This window comes from Crocodylus porosus, unplaced genomic scaffold (genome assembly GCF_001723895.1).
Source record: "Crocodylus porosus isolate Cpor-Errol unplaced genomic scaffold, CroPor_comp1, whole genome shotgun sequence".
In the NCBI taxonomy this organism is placed as follows: Eukaryota; Metazoa; Chordata; order Crocodylia; family Crocodylidae; genus Crocodylus; species Crocodylus porosus.
In genome coordinates, this window is record NW_017728918.1 from 3,600,908 (window position 1) to 3,619,671 (window position 18,764).

Sequence of the window (18,764 nt, forward strand, 5' to 3'; positions counted from 1 at the left end):
AATCTCCTCGACAACTGGGGCATCATGGCCACAGCAGGGGCCACCACCCCTGCAGCTTTCACCCTTCTGCGCCTTAACACACAGTGTCACCTATGTCATGAGTTTTGCCTGTCAACAGCTTGCCGTGCAGATCCCCCTAAACCCCTGCACCTATCTTCTTGAAAATCAGGAGGCTTTGTGGGCTGAGCAGAGGCTACCACCCCTACAGTTTTCACACCCCCTGTGGTGTAACGTGACATGAGTTTTGCTTTCAAGAATTTGGGTTACAGTTTCCTCCAAACCCCTGCACTGATCTTCTTGAAACTTGATCAGCTTCATGCTATCAAGCTATCACTCCTGCAAGTTTCATCCAAATCAGACGAAAAACAATAAAGTTATAGATATTTCACTGATTCCCGATTATACCCTATGGCTGGATATCTGAGGCAGCTCCGAAGCTTTGGAGCTGCTTCGGCCAGATCAAAGTGGAAACCTGGTCCCAAGCTCTGGATCGGATCCCTGGCATCTGAAGCAGCTGGGTCCAAAGCTGGATTGAATAGCTGCCTACTCGCACAGCCCTACTGACTAAACCATACCAGCCAAGTGTCTGTCTAACCTGCACTTGACAATTTCCAGGGATGGAGACTCCACTTCTCCAAGGAGCCTGTTCCCTGCTTGACCATCCTCAGAGTCAGAAAGTTCCTTCTGATCCCCAGTTAAATTTCCTCTGCTGCAGCTTGAGGCTATTGCTCCTAGTCTGTCCCCTCCAGCCACAGAAAAAAAGGCTATCTCCATTCTCTTTATAATCTCCCTTCAGGTTGCTATCAAATCTCCCTTCAGTTGTCTCTTCTCCAGACTAAATAACTCTAGCTCTCCAAGCTAGAGTCCCAGACCATTAATCAATTTGGGGTTCTCTGCTGGACTCTTTTTAATCTGCTATAACCTTTCTTGAAGCGCAATGCCCAAAACTGAGCACAGAACTCCAGGGGAGTTTTCAGGAGTGCTGAACAAGTTGGAAAAATCAGTTCCTTTGATTTCAGAGATGTTGCTGTTAATACAACCCAGAATGCTCTTGGCCTTTATCTTTTTTTAACAACAGGAGTGCATTGTTGGTTTGTATTCAGCTTATCTTCCACTATAACCCCCATGTTCTTCTCTGCACTCTTGTAACTGAGCCAAGCATTCCCCAGTGTGGATGTGTTAATACAATAATGCCATCCCAAGTGCAGGATCTGGCAATAGTCCTTGTTAAATTGCATCAGATTGATTTTGGACCATTTCTCCAGTTTATCTAGGTCATTGTGGATCCTAGTCCTCCCTTCCAGAAGGTCTCCTGCTTCACCCAAGCTGGTATCAATCTGAAAAAAGAGTATGGTAATGAATTATTATCTGTGGCTGCAGGGAAGTGGACAAGGAGAAATGTTCTTAAATTCCAGCAAGGGAAATTTTAGCTGGAAACTAGGAAGAACTTCTTCACCAACAAGGTGTTTCAGCACAGGACGAGATTACCAAGCAAGGCTGTAAAATCTCCACACCTGGAAGTTTTTAACAGCAGTTTAGACAAAAACTTTCCTGGGACAGAGTAGTCGGGGGTGATCCTGTGCTGATCAGCAGGTTGGTCTCTTCCACCCTTACTCATCTCTGAAGCAAGAGAAGTTTGGGGCAAATTTGAAAACTTAGGAGCGGCAGACTGAATGGCAGCAGAGGCTTTGTGGAGCTGTAATCACTTTGCCTATCTCTGCTGCAGTCCTGACTTCTCCTAGGCCCTTCTTGCCAAGCTGAAAGTCATAAATGTGAAGGGGTGGTAGGGAAATGGCATCTGAGATCGCAGGCTCAGCACTTTGGGGCTTCAAAGGAGCCAGCATCAGCAGGATTTCTGTGCCAAAGATGCCCAAGATGCTTGACCATGCGTCCTGCAGCCACCCATGATGTTTGTCTTGGCTACTGGCTGGTGGAGGTTGGGTCTCCTTTGCAAAGCAGTATTTCTAGTTGTGAATGATTCAAGGGAAGAAACAGAGATTTGTGCCTGTTTTTTTTATTATAATGAAAAATGCACAGCACATTTATAACGGTGGAATCTCACTAAGGTCACTTGACTCCGTGGGGCTGTGAACTAGTATGAGAGGGATCAAGCAAAGGCTAGCAAAGCATTGCTTGAACTATAGCCAAAGGCCTGTGTAAAGCTGCATGGGAAGGACTGAAGATACACAGATAAGATAGGCATGCCAGAAAGGGAACCCTAAGCCCGTGCTGCCATACAGATCTTATGGGGCAGGGGCCCTGAGGTCAACCCAACTTCAGGGGTGAGGTCCAGGTCTGAGCTGGAAACACCAGGAGCAGAGTGCAAACTGAACCTTTGCAGGAGGCTTGTGAAGAAGAGGAAGAGCTCCATTTTGGCGAGAGTCTCACCCACACACCTCCTCCGACCTTTAAAAAAAGGCATGACAAACATCAACATTTCAGAATCAGTGGCTGCTTTAGCTATAGGAAGGACCTATTGACACAGGCCAACTTCTCTTCTCATGTAAGGATTCAGAACAGAAGCATCTCTTCGTGAGAGTTTTCATGGCACGGGGAGTGGCTAATGCATCCTGCTATGGTTCCAGGGGAACGTGGTCAAGTTTTCTGGACTCATGCTAAAGGCACCTCCCAAATGCTCTAGCTAAACATGAATACCTAGTCATTCAGCCCAGGGAAGTCAAAGCTGGCCAGACGAAGTGCTGGCCACATCAAACCCTCAGATAGATACCACTGGCTACTGAAAAGGTGTGCCTTAATCCTACTAGCTAAAAGGACCGCTTGAGTTGGATGGCCTTTCCTTTCGTAAGAGGGTGGAGCTGAGAACAGGGCGTTTTCCTAAAAATGTGTCGGTTTGTAAAGAAAATCACAAATATCTTAGAAGCATTTAAAAAGAAAGTAAATTTGTCCTATGGAATAGTGATGGTACAATCATAGACGTACTTTACATATCCTTTTAATTAATCCAGATATATTTATATTCTGAAAAGTCTTATGCATCAAACCAATTTGAATGTTGTGAAGTTTTTGTTTCTCAGCAACACCTTCATTTTTTTTGTTTTGCATTTATACTTTTCAATTTGTTCTTGTTTCTTCTTTCATTTCCACCTCTGATCTGGCTGGGTTTTTTTCATCAATTTACCTGACAGATCAAGGCATGACTAGATTTAAACTGAATTTTTAAAATGAGCATCTGAGTCTACATGTGAAAAAATACATTTAAAAGACCAAATAAAAAAACAACAACCCATACATTCTATTTAAAACCTTAAAAAGTCTTTCTATAGCAAGAAACAATCTACTTTCCAAACTTTTGTATATATTTGTAAAATTTTTGCTCAGTTTTAAAAGCTACATCTTAACTGATTTGAGCGCACATCACCGAGGGTTGATGCTCTGTGATTGTGAAAAATGTATTTCAACAGGTAAGCTGCCACGATCTGTGTAATTTTCACCTTCCGAGTTGACATTTGATGTGGCCTCCTCAGGCTCTGGTTCAGGACAGAAGTTAATAATAAAGAACTGATTTCAGGCCCTTCAAGTCAAATGATGTTTTCCTTAATTGGGGTTATACAATGCATTGTAGTAGCCCAATACCGAGATGACAAAGGCATTGCTCATAGAAACAAGATCCTTATTGTAGTGGAATGAGAAATACCCAAATTGGGTTACTATTGGTGAATACATGCTCTCTGGAGCATTACAGGCTTATATTTAGAGTCAGGGTCAAAGGTCTTCCCAGCTTACTAGACCACGGGGCTAGCAGATTTGATGCATGTGTGTTTCCAAAGCTGACAACACACGAAGGAGTGATGTGGCCAGAGCCACATTTTTCCACCTTTGATCCCCTGTCCAAAGGGCCAATGTCCCATTTATAGACAGGCATTAAAGGGAAAATATCTTGAGTGAAGTGCATGCTTATCCCTCTAGACTTGTAGCCAGAAAGCTTAACAACTCGCCACTCCAGCCCCTTCCATGAATGGGGAAATTGTTAAATTCCAAAGGAAGAAAATGAGAGGGTATGAGGTTTAAAATGGATCGAATCACTAGGTTATGGCATAATCTGCCGGATCCTAGCTCTCTCCCCCTCACAGCAGTAAATAGAAAACAGAAGGTACCTGCTGAAAAAGGCATGAAGGCCTCCTTCTTCACAAACTTTCCTTCAGCATCAAGAAAATGCTCAGGATAGAAAGCATCCGGCTTCTCCCACTCAGATTTGTCTTGCAGCACGGAGGCCAGCAAGGGGATGATGTAAGTTCCCTGAAAATCACAACTGAGGAGTTATCCCATGGAGGAATATGGTCTCTTGGCCACTGCTATAGGAATAGGTACTGAAAAGTACAACATACACATCTTGTTAATAAGGCCATTGCAAATACTGTCCGGGGTCTGTGGATCCACTCTGATTTAATGCAACTAACCAAGACTGGAGCTAGAGCTTGGATGCTGATCTTGCTGCGATCCTATGAGCCCAGCCGACTTCCTGTCCTTTGGGCAGGGGGCTGGACTCGATGATCTTCCAAGGTCCCTTCCAGCCCTAACGTCTATGAAATCTATGAAACCACAGGAGAAGACTGAAGGAAAAGAGGGCTGCCAACAGCTCACCTTTGGAATGAAGTAGCCTTTGAGAGTGACGTCCATGGTAGTTGCATGAGGCAAGTTCATTGGCAGGATGTTAGCAAACCTCTGAATTTCATGGATAACTGCATCTGTGTAGGGCATCTTACTTCGATATTCCATGCGTGGAGGGTTTGACCCTAGTACTTTCTCGATCTCCTCCTGGACTTTTTCTGCAAAAATTGTACATGAGGTGACCAACATTCACTAATGATGGAAAAGTATGGGACTTTTCTGCTACAAAAGATACATAACAGTATATAAAAAATAATATGGTACAGTCTCAGAAATCTCTCTTTCCAGATATAAGTGGGATGCTGACAATAGTTGACTTTAACACATTTGCTCAGCACTATTAAAAGTGAATGGAGAGTTTTTAGAAGTGCAAAGAAAACCCGTATTCTCATTGAAGTGCCAAGTAGGCCTTCTGAGCACTTACAACCAAGTAGTGGTAACGGATGAAACTTGTGCACCCTCTTGCCATGAAGCAGCATTTTTTATACATGGTGAAATTTGGGCACCTGCAGGGAGAACAGAGGTTGACTTCTCCAATGTGTTCTCTGGTGAACATGCTGAAATCTGCTAAGTTGCAAATTCCTAGCACAAGACAAAAGCATGTCCAGTGACTAGAAGAGAGCAGCTCCAGGCTTGCATAGGTGTATCTGAGATTGGAATCTGGCTGCAAATAAATAAATGCATAAACCCACTCATAAACTGATGTTTCATGTTCCTCTCTGTACATGATTCAAAGAAAAAGGAGCCATAACAGCTTCCTGCTGGAGAACCTGGCTATTCTAGCTGAAGCAAGAGCAGCTCAGGATTTAGCTGTGGGATTCTCCAGTGCAGGGAGGTCCCAGGGATGGCGGGGGAAGATGTGTCCTCATTATTTCATTGGGATGCTTCTTGTGGGATTCCCCAGGGCTCCATCTTGTTGCCTTTCCTGTTCAACATATATATGAGGTCACTGAGTGAGATTATGCAGACATTTGGAGTGAAGCGCCATCAGAATGATGATGACCTGGACCATGCAGTGTCAGTCTCAGTCTTTTCCTAGAGCATGGTTGCAATTGGAGATTGGATGAGGTTGAACCAATTACAGGTACTCCTCACTTAACGTTGTCCCCGTTAATGTTGTTTTGTTATTACATCGCTGATCTATTAGGGAACATACTTGTTTAAAGTCTCTCAATGTTCAGTTATAACGTTGTTTGGCTGCCGCCTGCTAGTAGGTAACTACTGTGACATAGTTGGATTTGTTTAACATCGTTTGGCTTAAAGTTGCATTTTCTAAGAATGTAACAATGATGTTAAGCGAGGAGTAGCTGGAAAGCTGAATCCAGGCACGAGACAGATGACTGTGGTGGGAAGACTTCTTGACCTGGGTGGGGCAGGATTGGGACAGCTATTATTGATGGCATTTAGCCTCCTCTTCTCGCTCAGGTTCACAGCCTTCAGGGTGGCTCTTGAATCCCCTGCTGCAGGTGCAGCAGTGGCAAGAAACACCAGCTACCTCTGGTGAGCTGGCTGAGACCCTTTATTTAAATATTGATCGTGGTAACTATCAACCATACTCTGTTGACCTCAAGGTTAGACTACTACATTGTGGTCTACAGGGGGCTACCTTTGATGACTGAAGTTGCAGCTGCTGCCGAATGAAGCAGCCGGCCTTCTGACATGGGTGAGTCACCCAGCATTCCCAAGTCAAAAAATATTTTTTTACTGACAACCAATCTTTTTTACGCTTTTTTTTTTTTTTTATATATAATGTCAAAAGTTACCATTCCTTTACTTTTCCTGCCTGCTGCCTCAGACTGCCATGGGTCACGTAGCCCAGTTTACCTTCAGGGCTAGCAGCTGTAGCACTGTACTTAGACTCCTGGTGGCTCTGGGTGAACTTTAAGTATCAGCCCCACTTTGGCCAGAGATAATGATAAGTATAAAAAAAATTACCAGTTTTGGGCCATCTTTCTGTCTGGGCCCCAGCTTCGCTGTCCAGTTCGCACAAGCCTGTGTCCAGCCCTGAGCAGCCGTTATAGGCAGGTAACAGCCAATGGGAGGCTGAAGCAGCATGTGGTTGGTGGGGATGACTGGGGGGAGGTCGAGGAGGGGAGGCTCCTGTGAGCCATAAAGCACTGAAGAAGACATCCTTGCCAACTGCCAAGCACACAAGGTGGTGCTGCTCTGCTCTGTCTATCCACCCTTGCATCCCGTCTCATTCCAATGACAGATGTTCAATCAAATTCACAGTTTCTTAGTGGTTTTTTTTAACGAACAACTACATTTATTTATTTATTGTTGCAGACTAAAGACAAGCCTGGCTCCAAGCTCGTTCTGCTCATAGCTTTCCTCCTGTTTTCATATTGTTCCCTCTCAGTTTGCTCCCCTTCCCAGTCTTTCCCTTGGGGTTTTAAGCTCCCTCATTACCCAAATGTCCCCCACCTGGGCTTCCTCCAGAGGGCTGAGGGTTCCCCAGGGCCAGCTCACCCTGTAACAGGCATCTCATCAATCCAACAAACCAATAAATAGGTAGGATCGGTGTAGTGTTGGCCACCATGGGGCCTGTCAAAAAAGCACTTACGCTGAATTTTAGGGTATTTCGTCATTAGCAAAATGCCCCAGCACAGCGTGGTGGAAGTGGTGTCCATACCAGCAGAAAACAAATTGCTTATGAGGCTTTTGAAATTGTCATTGTTGAAATAACTTTTGGTATCACTTTTCTCCTGGGGAAAGAAGGAAAAAAAAATTAAAACTAAAAGATTTCCAGTGAGGTAATAAGTATTTACTAAGTAAAATCTGTACTGCAATGCTAAAGGGAACTGGAATGTCTCTGATTCGTTGCATTAGGAAACCTCTCAGTTGTCAGTCTCAGACTGCTGCTGAACCGGACAGCTAAGGCACTGATGGAGACACAAGCATCATTACTGGCTATTGCTTTGTGAGGGCTTCTGTGCCTGTATATGAAACCAGGAAGCACGAAATACAGCCTGTGCAAGCATTGGGAACCTGACCTCGAGAAAGACCAAAGGGAAAAATGCTTTAGGCTGAGGAATGATGGAGACAGGCTCAGAGCTACAAGCAAAGAGACCTCTGTTTTTTTTCATCTCTGTTGTAATCAGGAAAATAGGATTGTGTACAGCGTTTGCAAGTAACCAAAGCTGAGTCAGTGTTACTGTGACTCCATCCTCAATGTATCTTCCTTTCTGAAGTGACTCTCAAGGCCCTGAATTTTGGGTAATGCCTTGATTACAAAAGAGCCAAGAGCAGCAAGCTATCTGCACAGTTCGGCTACTTTGGTAGGCGTGTACTTTGGCAGTGCTATGCTTCTGCGCAGTATGTTTTTACCTCCACTGTGCAAGAAGGAAACAAGCAAGTCTGTGGAAACGTAGAGACTCAGTTACCTCCTGCTGCCGTATGAAGAACGCATCAATAAGACTTCGCTGGTCATTTCTGTCCAGTGTTTTGAGGTGTTTTGTGAAAGCAACCTGTGTAAAAGCATAAAGCTCATCTCTGTTTTGGAGAAGAGTCTTGTGACCCTTCAGGAGAAAGCCAAGTGTTGGGAACAGATTATAGATCTAAAAACCAAAGGAAGTCAGAGACAGCAAAAATAAGTACTGAGAATACTTAACAAAAGGGTAACACATGCAGGTTAAAGGGCTGAAAAAACTTTACTAAAACATGTCAATGTTTTTATGCCCAATTTTCAGACTGGCTAACTGAGGTACAGGAAGCTGTTGTTGGGGCTTCAAACAGCTCATAAACCTTATCTCCTCATACACTAAGCTTGCCATATCTAGCCGGCACAGGAGGGAAGCAATAACTGGAAGACTACTCTCTACCCTGTTTCTGCCATGTGCAAGCATGCCACCAAGCAAACATATATTTGGCTTGGCATGACATGAGCAAGTGAGATTGGGTCTAATTTTGCTACAATTGCAGCACTTTGGATAATGTAAACCTAGCATCCTTGCTCTTTTCTGGGTACAAGTGAACTGTACAGCTGAGTACTCGGGAACTTGTCCATGCCACCTCTGTCCTGACCTTGGGAGCGCTGCGTGAGAAGAATATCCCACATGGGCTCCAGCTCCACATGCCAGAGAGCCTGGGAGTAGCCTAGGGCATGTGCTCAGGACTGCTTTGAGGCACAGACATCGCCGTATTTCCAGGATTTGGTGCTAGCTGAGTAGGAGTGAGCGTTTGGTGTGCACATCCCAGTGGTCATCCCAGGTTAGGGGCAGAGGCTGTGTAAGCAGATCCATTCCTCCTGTGCTGCTGGCTGCAGTTAGTTGAATTTTTAGGTGTCAAGTTTAAGATAAAATTCTTAATCTCATTTCATTCTTTCAAGGACTTGGAAAAGAGCCCTTGATGCCTGAAAGCCAAGAGATCTCCTGATGCCAAGAGATCGTCCAACTATACAGTTGGTCCAGTAAAATACACCACAAAAAACCCTGCCCCGATCACTTCTCAACACACTCCACCAGGAACAGCTAACAGAAATCTAAGTTCAGTGCAACAAAATCAGGGCTCATGTGCCATAGCATTGTGATCTCTTGTCAGAGATACCTTGGAAGGATCCATATTTATTGGGATGTAACTTAGCCATTGTGAGAGACCATGCCATGTATCTGAGGGTAAGGGAATACCTCTTCGGTGCCCATAGTGTTTGAATGCAGTAAGTGACGTGGGAAGAACAGATAGAAGACGTGACAGGGTCCCAGGTAGGAGCAGTTAAGAGCAGCCAGGTATGTTATGGGGCGGGGGTGTCAAACTCATTGGCCCTGCATGCTGGACCCTGCAAGATGTGCAGCTTCTCACAGCCCAGATCTGGACTGCAGGGCTTCCTGTGGGCTGGACAGCCCATGAGCAGCCCCCGTGACAATGTGAATCCCCACAGGGAGCTAAGACCGCTGCTGCTCATCTTCCTTTTTTCCCCTGTCACCAATCTTAGTTGCCAAGGGAGACTAAAATCCCTGATTGTGGTGGTGGGTGAAGGGATAGGGGAAGGTGAGTGTCAAACAAACTTGATTTTCTTTGACAAAGTAAGTAGCTGAGTGGATGGAGGGAATGCCATAAATGTAGTGAAAGCACCAATTAGTATCTGGTATCCAGGTTGTAGCCGTATTGGTCTAGAGGAAAAGACAGTTGGGACTCATAATAGAGGTGATATCTTTTATTAGACTGAGATTTTTGCAAAAAAATCTTTAATTGCAAGCTTTTGGGCATAAGCACCCTTCACTGGGCATTACAGAAAAGATTGTAAAAGTTCTCCTGGGTAGAAATGATTAGTATCTGGTCTTTAGCAAAGCTTTTGACAAAGCCTCGCATGACTTTCTCATATACAAATGGGAGAAATGTGGGCTAGCTAAAATGCCTACAAGGTGGACAGACAACTAGCTGAACTAGGACTAAGACCTGGAGGTTCCTGATTTCTTCACCTTCCTGATTACACTACTGGGACTACTTTCCCAAAGAAGAAGGGTCTTTCCCCACTGTCCAAGGTCCAGCTGATCACCACGTTTGGGATCAGGAAGGACTTTTTCATCACAGACAGATTGGTATGGACTGTGGAGAAATTTAGCTTCCTTTATAGTGGGAAGCAGGGCCGTCTTTCTTGGATCTCTCAAACGTGCTTTTAAAAACATTTGCAGTGGGAATAGGTTAGAAAAGGACTCGTATAGGTGGTTTGGAGAGGGATGATCCTGCCTTGAGCAGGGGGTTGGACTAGATGACCTCTGGAGGTCCCGTCCAGGCCTATTTTTCTATGATTTTATACTTCTGTGGCCACTGACAGAGCTGGGAGCCCCATGGACTGAACTTAGCCCAGAGGGGTGGGTGGTCCAGCCTACAAGAAGGCCCGTGGGCTGGATGTTTGATACTCCTGTTGTACAGGAACAATCAGTGGCATAACTAATGACCTTCATACTCTAGGCAAAACTTCCCTGTCCAGGGGTGGGGAGAGATGCTCAGTGCCAGAGAACAGGGTATCTGCTTGTAACCTTCTTGCCCCCTAGTTACAGTACTGAAAACAATGTCCAAAATTGTTGGCTTCAAGAATCCTGCCTCCACAAACCTTGATTTGCCTGGGTGAGCCAGGTGATTAAAAGGATACTGAACAGCTGAGAGGCACATTCGAAGAGCAAGGGGTTGTTAGTTATTGTGGTATATGCATCACTTGAGGGTAGCTGTTTGGGAAGGCAGGCTGCCACAGACAGGATCCAAGGAGAGTTGGAAGAACATCTGGAGTTCTTTGATCCAGGGAATTGTGACTTTGGGTGCATTAAAAAGGCTGGAGCTGGACTGTTCTCAGTGGTGGCAGATGATAGAACAAGGAGCAATGGGCTGAAGTTGCAGCAAGGGACATTTAGGTTGGATATTAGGGAGAACTTTCTCACTAGGAGGGTAGTAAAACACTTCAACAGGTTACCCAGAGAGGTGGTGGAAGCTCCATCCTTGGAGGTTTTTAAGAACTGGCCAGACAAAGCTTTGGCTGAGATGATCTAGTTGGGAATGGTCCTGGACTAGATGAACTCCTGAGATCATTTCCAAGCTTCATTTTCTATGATTCTATGATCTATACGAGATGTTTTTTGCAGAGTTGCCTAATTAACTCCACAGTAAAGTCTTAGTATCTACATGTGCGGCCCTATTAGGCCTCAGTAAGCTAATTAACTCGACTGTAGGCATTGGTGACATGTAGGGGGTGCACGCTGGCGTTGTCTGTGGCGCCTCTGGGTGCTTACTGCTCAACACCCCCCGCCCCGCCAACACCACCGGTGGTGTCTGCGGGTGGTCGCCAATTGCTGCTGGCTTCTGCTGCCACTGCCAGTGGTGTCTGTGGGTGGTCACCAATCACCAGCTGGCGCTTGCAACCACCCCCCACCACTGACACTGCCGCGGCCACCTGCAGGAGCTCCCCACTCGTCACCGCCACGCCGACACAACTGTCATCGCCACCCCCCCCCGCCTCCTGCTCCGTGTGCGGCCAAAAACCACTGGCCTCAGGTAACCGGCATTTTTAGATACCCAGCACTCCCACACCTTTCCCCACTTGTGCCAGATAACAGGGATTTTACTGTACTTGTAAACTTGTTCCATGGCAGTGCTCTTTATTGCGCAGCAGCACACATGTACATGCTGACATAGCTGGCTGGGGCAAAAGGATGCTTCAGTGTAGGAGCTGCCTGCTGGCCAGCCCCGTACTGTAGCACCTTCATGTCCCAGCCAGTCCCTCTGTGGCACACTGAGCCAGGTCAGAGCAGGTCTAGTTTGGCAGGCTGACCCCCTGCCAGCCAGGGCTACTCTGACCCAGCTCAATGTGCTGCAGTCCCAGGTGCATGTTCCAATGTGATGCCCAGAAGCAATAAACTGCAGCATAGTGTATGCTGGAGTTTATTGCATCACAATAATTTCACATATGCCCTCTGAGGGTGGAGCTAGGTCATTGTGTCAGGCAGGGTCTTCCAAAGATGTGCGTTCTTTGAATTGGTTTTTTTTTTTGCCTTAAAAAGGGTCTTTGAAAACTGACTGTCACTCTGGGTATAACTAAATTAAGATGTTTTAAAGCAAGACACTCCCAGCTGTATATGTGATGGGTCACTCACCTGCATAGACCTATGGATTAGCCTCCCATTTGTTGGGTTTCTCAGTCATTACTAGGAAAAATTTAAGATCCCGCAAAGGCCACACAACAATCCAACATTACCATAACCGATGGAGTTCCGGCAAGCTTGATAGTTTCATTGATCAGATGTAGAAGTCTGGTGAATTGGGGGTCTGTGTAGCTAAACCGCTCTCCCAGTAATATGGACACGATGACGTTAGCAACGGCTGCATTCATTATCATAGTCAGGTCAATGGGCTTTCCTAAAAAATGTTTGAGTGAAAGAAGAGATGTTGCAAACTGGATGGTTAATAGGTAGTTAAGCTAACAGAAAGTCAAGAGCAGGACTATGCTGTGCTCTGTGGTTTACATACCCACAAGAGACACTCCCTGTCCCATAGAGTTTGCTATCTACAGACACGATAAGGGGTAAACAAACTAAAAAACATTATCCTTATCTATTTCCATTTGCAGATAGAAAATGGAGCTAAAGAGAGATTAAGTGACCTGCAGCAGGTCAATTCAGAGTTCAGTATCACAGTAAAGAACCCAGTCCAGGTGCCTTGTATTCCCTCTCCCCCACAGAGCCTCACTTATTCTTACGGATCTGAAGGGTGCGTTTTCTTCATGGCTATTCACTTGGCTGCCATATGTGCCACGTGCTTTTAAGCTTCCTTCAGTCTGGGTGAGTTCCTGGTACCGTCTTCTTCTTTGGCCTCTAGATTCATTGCCAAGGCACTGTGTCACAGTTCGAACCCATACTTTATCTGTCCTGGGCTGCCAAAATAGGCCTGAACCCCAAGATTCTCCAGGAGATGAAACACGCCTACCCCCCAGGTCTACCCTTCAGGGTCCTCGGGTTTACATTTTAGCCCGTCTCGAATACCTGATCACAGAAATGTGTGAGGGCATGCGAAACCTGAGAGTGGTGCAGAGGGGAATTCTTAAACCAATCAACCTTTGAGATGGCACACGAGACACAATAATGATATGCTATTCCCCATACGCCTTTTTCTCCCTCAGTTTCTTCTCCACCCTTGAACTGTCTTTGGATTTTGGACCATGACTTTCCAGGACTCCAGGACCAGTTTTCCTGCAGCTCGTGTCTCCAGCTCCATATTCTCTAGTGAGACCAGGCTAATAGATACAGCTGCTCAGAAAATAGCTGAACCTATTGTGCCTTCCAGCCCTTTCTGCTTTGTGATATTTCTAGCTAGTCACAGTCTTGTCCTTAGGTGATCAAGTCTCCTATCAGGTGGCTGGTGGCTTGGTTATCATTTAATGGGAGTCTAGGCAAGAAAAACTGGTTTTCCTAGGTTTTCCAGCCTATTCTTTTGCTGGGGAGAAGCTTGGTTGGTTGTTGCTAATCCTTAATGACTCTCCCATTCAGGGGCAGACACCCAGGCATCAGTTTCCCTGCCCTTAATTCATGAAGTATGGTACAAAGGTAGAGCAAAATCCAGTCATAAGGCCATAATCAGGGAAATCATGAAATCTAACATAACCCAAAAGATAGACTTAGGCAGGTGCTCTAAGCCAGTGGTTCTCAACATTTTTTGTACCAGGACCCATTTGTAAACATCGATGGCCAGTCCTGACCTAGTGCCCCTCACTCCTGACCTGCTGCCCCAGCCTGCACTGTGTGTGGGGTGTGTGTGTGGGGCAGTGGTGTATGGGGCAGGGGGCGGGGGGCCCAAGCAGCCCTTTGCAGACTTGAGCTCTGCCAACCTGCAAGGGAAAAGCCACAGTTTTCCATGTGTTTCTCCTTTAAGGGAGAATCCATTTTTAAAGTTCATTCACGACCCTGTCATATATTCTTGCAAAACATTTTTGGGTTGTGACCCACAGGTTGCAAAACGCTGCTCTTTGCAAATGTGATGGCGTAACCAGGTATATCATACAGCATCAGCTTGCTGCAATTTACAATAATGGTAAAAATACCAGATAACACAGAACAAAATGATAGAGGTGTATGATATTCCCTGTTCAAAGGGTATATTGCATCTAAAGGCCTTTAGAAGTTTTGCTTAAAATAAGGAGCAAAGGTGTTTGTTTTATTGGTTCTCCACTCCTAAAGTTATTTCTCATTTTAGTTCCCGGTGACCCTGAATTGATCAAGGATTATCACCAGAGTGCCTTGTCCTAAAAAGCGTGTCTAATTCTCTCCCAACTATGCAGCTGATCCAATAAAAGGTATCACTCCCAAAGATCCTTGCCTCTTGCACATTCCCTGGACCATCATGTCTCCAACACGTCTCCAACACTACCATACAACAGCTAGTGGTTTTTCCTAAAAGGAGGAAGTTTGATGAAACAAAGAAGCTCTTGTGTATCCTAATGGGGTAGGAATCACAATCTCAGAGCTTTGATGAAGTTAAGCACCCACTGACCTTTCTGAGAGTCTATATTCTCGATCAGATGGCCACATTCTTCAACAATATGGTCCTCAATGACCCTCTTGCCCATTCCTAAATCTCGTAAGGTTGAGAGGGTAAATCTTCTCATGACTTTCCAGTTTTCACCATGTGAAAAAAGAATACCTGAAGTGAAAGGACAACGTCATGTTATAAGAATGACAAAAAAAAAAAAAAAATAAAGGTTCTTAAACAATAAAAGATGCACCACTGCCTTCGATAGCATTTGCTTCGATTAAGGCTGGGTGACAGCAGCAGCAGGCATGGAGGCCAGGGCACTTGCATGCGGCACAGGCGCCCAGTGGGGCGCGGCTCCAGCCAGCGCTGCGTGGAAGGAGGGAGCGGAGCCTGCCCTGCCGCTGGGGCTCTGCCCCACGTGCGTGCAGCTCCAGCACTCGCTGAGGGGGAAGGCCTGCACTGGAGCCTGCTGCCTCTCCCACTCCCTGCTGCACAGGTCCCCGCACTCCGCCGGGAGCGGAGGGCGCCCTGCAGCGAGTGCGGAGCTGCAGGCCAAGATGTCCAAGATATTTTGGATGTCCAAGAAGTCAGAGGAGACATGAGAAAAATAAATTTAAAGATGAGTGGAGATTATTTCCCAGTTGCAAATCTCAAACATGAAAAAAATAATGACTCAAGGGCCTAAATTTTAAAGGGATTTTTAAAGAGGAGAAATCTTAGGCTGCCTGCTCAACTGCTTATTTCCACCCAGGCAGCTGGATTCAAGGTTTTTCAGAGACAGCAAGCAGGTAGTGCTGCTGTTTTAAAGGTCAAGTCCTTGTTTTTTCTTCCAGCTTTGCAGCAAGGGATTCCAACCAAGGACACATTTCTTATTCCATGCTAGGATATGTTGGAGACATACAGTTTTTAGAGGTCTAAAGAAGTGGTGCTCAACCTTTTGGCTCGGTGGGCCGTATGGGCAGTGCCTGGTCTATCTGTGGGCTGGATTCAGCTAGTGGCATCAATCCAACACCCACAGTGGGGGGCAGGCCCCCCCAGCCCAGTGGGGGAAAGGAGGTATGGTCCAACCCTGATTCAGCAATGGTGGTGGGGAGGCAGTGTAGAAATTTTACCAACAAGATCATAAATAATAGTGTAGCAGGCTCAGTGCTTCAAGGACAGGCTGATAAGACACAGGCCTCGTCGCCTTGAAGTCTAAAGCAGAGATACAGCCCCCGCCATTAATTAACACGCAGCCAAAAACCAGTTTTGAAACAATTAAGAGTTTTCCCACACTGACCTAACATCTTGTTTCCCTTCACAGTGGAAAATTCCCACCTGCGCGCGCATCTTGTTCGTAAACTATAAATCGCCTCTAACAGTCTTATTCGGGGCCTCTGAGTTTGCTCAGGGTGCCCAGCATGCTGAATAAATTTTGAGACTGACAGCGACCCTGTGTCTTTGGGAATAGCTCCGCAAGGGGTCACGAACTCCTCAACAGCGGTATAGCCCAGCCCGGATTAAGCTGTGCAGGGGGAAAGAGGTCATAGCTCACCCAGGCTGTTCCTGCTGTCTTGCACCAATTTCACCTTTGACTAAATCAGCCAACTTACCTGCTGTTGCCCTTGTTTACATTGATTTACAAGGGTGCTGGTCCAAATAGGCATATAAGCACCTGAGCGCTCTTTAAAAAGAAACATTTTTATCTGCTTGAGCAAGTATGAGTAGCAATTAAACTGAAGTCACCATTTCCTCTTGACAGTTCTTCAAATGCTGGGACTTCAGCTCTCTCTGCAAATGCGTCTGCTTGGTTCACCAGAGCTTCCTTCACCATTTCATAGCCTGAGAGCACCACTGTCTTTGTGAATCCCATCTGAATACTGAAGACTGGGCCATAGGTTTCTGACAGCTTAGATGGAAAGACAATAAGAGTTTTTAAAGTAGTGGGCCAGATTTACCCATTTGAAGTCAGCAAAGCTACACCAGAGATGGATTTACCTCCAGGAGAGTGCGGGAGGGTCTTTTCAAATCCATGATGTGCAGGTTTCCAATGACAGGTAAGGGCCTTGGGCCTGGGGGAAAATCCCCCCTGTTGCAGCAGTTCCAGACACTCTTGATATTCATAATAAACACAAGAGTCAGAGCCAGCACCAGAAATATCCCAGTCAGAACAGTCCACTCCATTTCCCTTCACTGAGTGCAGCGTCTACTGGACAAACAACTAGCATAGAGAAGGATTTAATCTCTCTAGGGACTGCAAAATAGTTAGTCTCCTCCCCACCTGAGCTGTCAGTTCATGCTCAGGCAAGAGCGAGCATTTGCTGCAAAGCACATTGTGGGATGGGGGCTGGCTTATGCTAGGAGCAGTTTGGCAGAGATACCTGAATCTCTCTGGCTAAAATCCAAATCACTAGTTCAGCAGCCTGGTCATCCCATTCTCAGTGGGTGTGTGTTGGTAGGTGTCAGGGACAGCCAAATGATGGAAGAGTGCACTGTGGGTGAGGTGCTTAGAAATGCTCACCACTGCAGTAACTGCTCCCATTGAAGTTCTTGGGGTTTCTGTGTGTGTGAAACTGGGCCAACTCTGTGTAATTCAGCATACCTGACTCAGCCTGTCCACTTAATACCTAGGGGCAGCTTGGGGGCCAGATGACAGGTCTCCACAGGCCAGATCCAGCCCATGTTTTTGAAACCTCTGGTCAGAAGGAAAATGAATATAGAAGAAGCTTTTATGTTTTGGGAACAATAAGAGAGGCCTGTACGGCAGGTTGGGGCTAGGTTTGATCAGTTCATCGAACTCAGAGGAAGACGATGTAATGAGGGATGGGAGAAGATAAAATGAAGCAAGAGAAAGAGTTCCTCTGGCAGTAAACTACTCTGCTCTAGCCAGCCTTGTAACAGGGAAACTCTCCCTTTGTTACTAGGAAGGTCTAAATAGGTAGGAAAACAGGGGTCAAGCAGGGAAGCCAGCACAGAAGCCAAGGTGGACTGAACTGGATGACAAGTCCAGGGCCCCTGTTCTGGTTGCTCATCTCAGCCCCTGGCAGGGCTCAAAGCAATCACATGCCCCTCAGACACTACTGGGATCTCCTACCTCCCCTGCTAGTCCAAAACCAGACCACTGGTACAAACGGCAAACCAAAATACAAACTGCTTGGCTGTAACAAAACTTCAGGCTCACCAGCTATATGACAAAACTATCCTCAACCTTGGTTCTAGCTCCCTGCAAGCTCTCAGCTCCTTGCTTGCAAGTCCCAGAGGTAAGAGGACCTCAGCCATTTGCTTTGCTTCAGCACTTTTGCTGCAGAGCTCTTCTCCCTGTAGCTTGCAGAGAGTCAGACTGACTGCCCTTGCTGAGGCCCTGGGCTTATATGCCTCTTAAACCCTGCCCCTTGTTACTTTGAATTACCAATTTATCAAATCAAGAGCAAGACCTTATAAGGGGGGATAAGACAAAATGCTTCATTTATTGATTACATGAATTAGATATAGAGGTTCGGACACACCACTCACATGACACATACAATCATCCTACACATCATTACACTCAGACAAACACAAAACAACCATTCCATTCAGATATTATAGTTACCAGCAGCAGTTGTTCAATAGGAGTACTGGGTGATCAGCCCAGGCCTATTGAGAGAAGATGCAGATAGCAGGCTGGAGCGGGGTGAACAGATGCGTCTGTGCTCTGAAAATGCAGCAGTTGAGAGAGAGTCACTCAACCTGGTATATTCCAGAGTCCTCTTTTATGGGGATTGGCATCCTTTGTTTTGCACTTTGGGGTTTTTCCATACCCAGTATCTGTTTTTGCAGTTTTTTCTCATCCATCTTCTGCTTGTCTCAGCTTGAGGTCAGTTGGGTTGTAAAAGTTGGTATCTCAGCTTTGGAGTGTCCTTGTTGCCCATCTGGCAGGATATGTGCATTCTTCCTCCTTGTTATCTCCTTTGTGCCCTAGGCCTCAAAGGGATTCTTCAGCCATCTATTAGTTTACTGACTGTTAACTTACATATTTGGTGCCTTGTTGCTTACAACACATAGTTAAATCTTCTTTTCCTGTCTCTATGCCATTCTCTCACCATTCACCCTTTCATATACACTCATAGTTTCATAGTAGCTAGAGTCGGAAGGGACCTAGGTAGATCATCTAGTCCGACCCCCTGCCTGAGCAGGAAAGAGCACCGGGGTCAGATGACCCC

The 18,764-nt window shown here is 45.9% G+C and overlaps 1 protein-coding gene across 3 annotated transcripts; it reads right to left on the reverse strand.

Moving 5' to 3' along the window:
• Positions 1 to 1,061: 1,061 nt before the first annotated feature.
• Positions 1,062 to 16,761, reverse strand: LOC109311491 (cytochrome P450 2K4-like). Of its 3 annotated transcripts, none has more exons than XM_019537147.1 (9): positions 16,561 to 16,761; positions 16,309 to 16,471; positions 14,602 to 14,751; positions 12,314 to 12,474; positions 8,013 to 8,186; positions 7,193 to 7,334; positions 4,603 to 4,787; positions 4,116 to 4,257; positions 1,062 to 2,406 (listed from the first exon to the last, which is right to left on the reverse strand). In XM_019537147.1, the coding sequence occupies exons 1-9, from the start codon at positions 16,744 to 16,746 to the stop codon at positions 2,219 to 2,221; spliced, it is 1,491 nt and encodes a 496-aa protein (XP_019392692.1). In that variant the 5' UTR covers positions 16,747 to 16,761; the 3' UTR covers positions 1,062 to 2,218. The 3 variants fall into 3 exon arrangements, with proteins under 3 accessions (XP_019392692.1, XP_019392695.1, XP_019392693.1); XM_019537148.1 differs by lacking the exon at positions 1,062 to 2,406 and adding an exon at positions 3,361 to 3,488; XM_019537150.1 differs by lacking the exon at positions 8,013 to 8,186.
• Between the last annotated feature and the right edge of the window lie 2,003 nt (positions 16,762 to 18,764).

What these genes read in the sequence shown, in the direction of transcription:
- LOC109311491 (XM_019537147.1), bottom strand. Translation starts at nt 16,746, where the DNA reads ATGGAGTGGACTGTTCTGACTGGGATATTTCTGGTGCTGGCTCTGACT. An exon ending in GAATATAGACTCTCAGAAAG is followed by an intron (nt 12,475 to 14,601) that starts GTCAGTGGGTGC and finishes AACATTTTTTAG; the next exon opens with GAAAGCCCATTGACCTGACT. An exon ending in CTTCATGCCTTTTTCAGCAG is followed by an intron (nt 2,407 to 4,115) that starts GTACCTTCTGTT and finishes CTTTTTTTAAAG; the next exon opens with GTCGGAGGAGGTGTGTGGGT.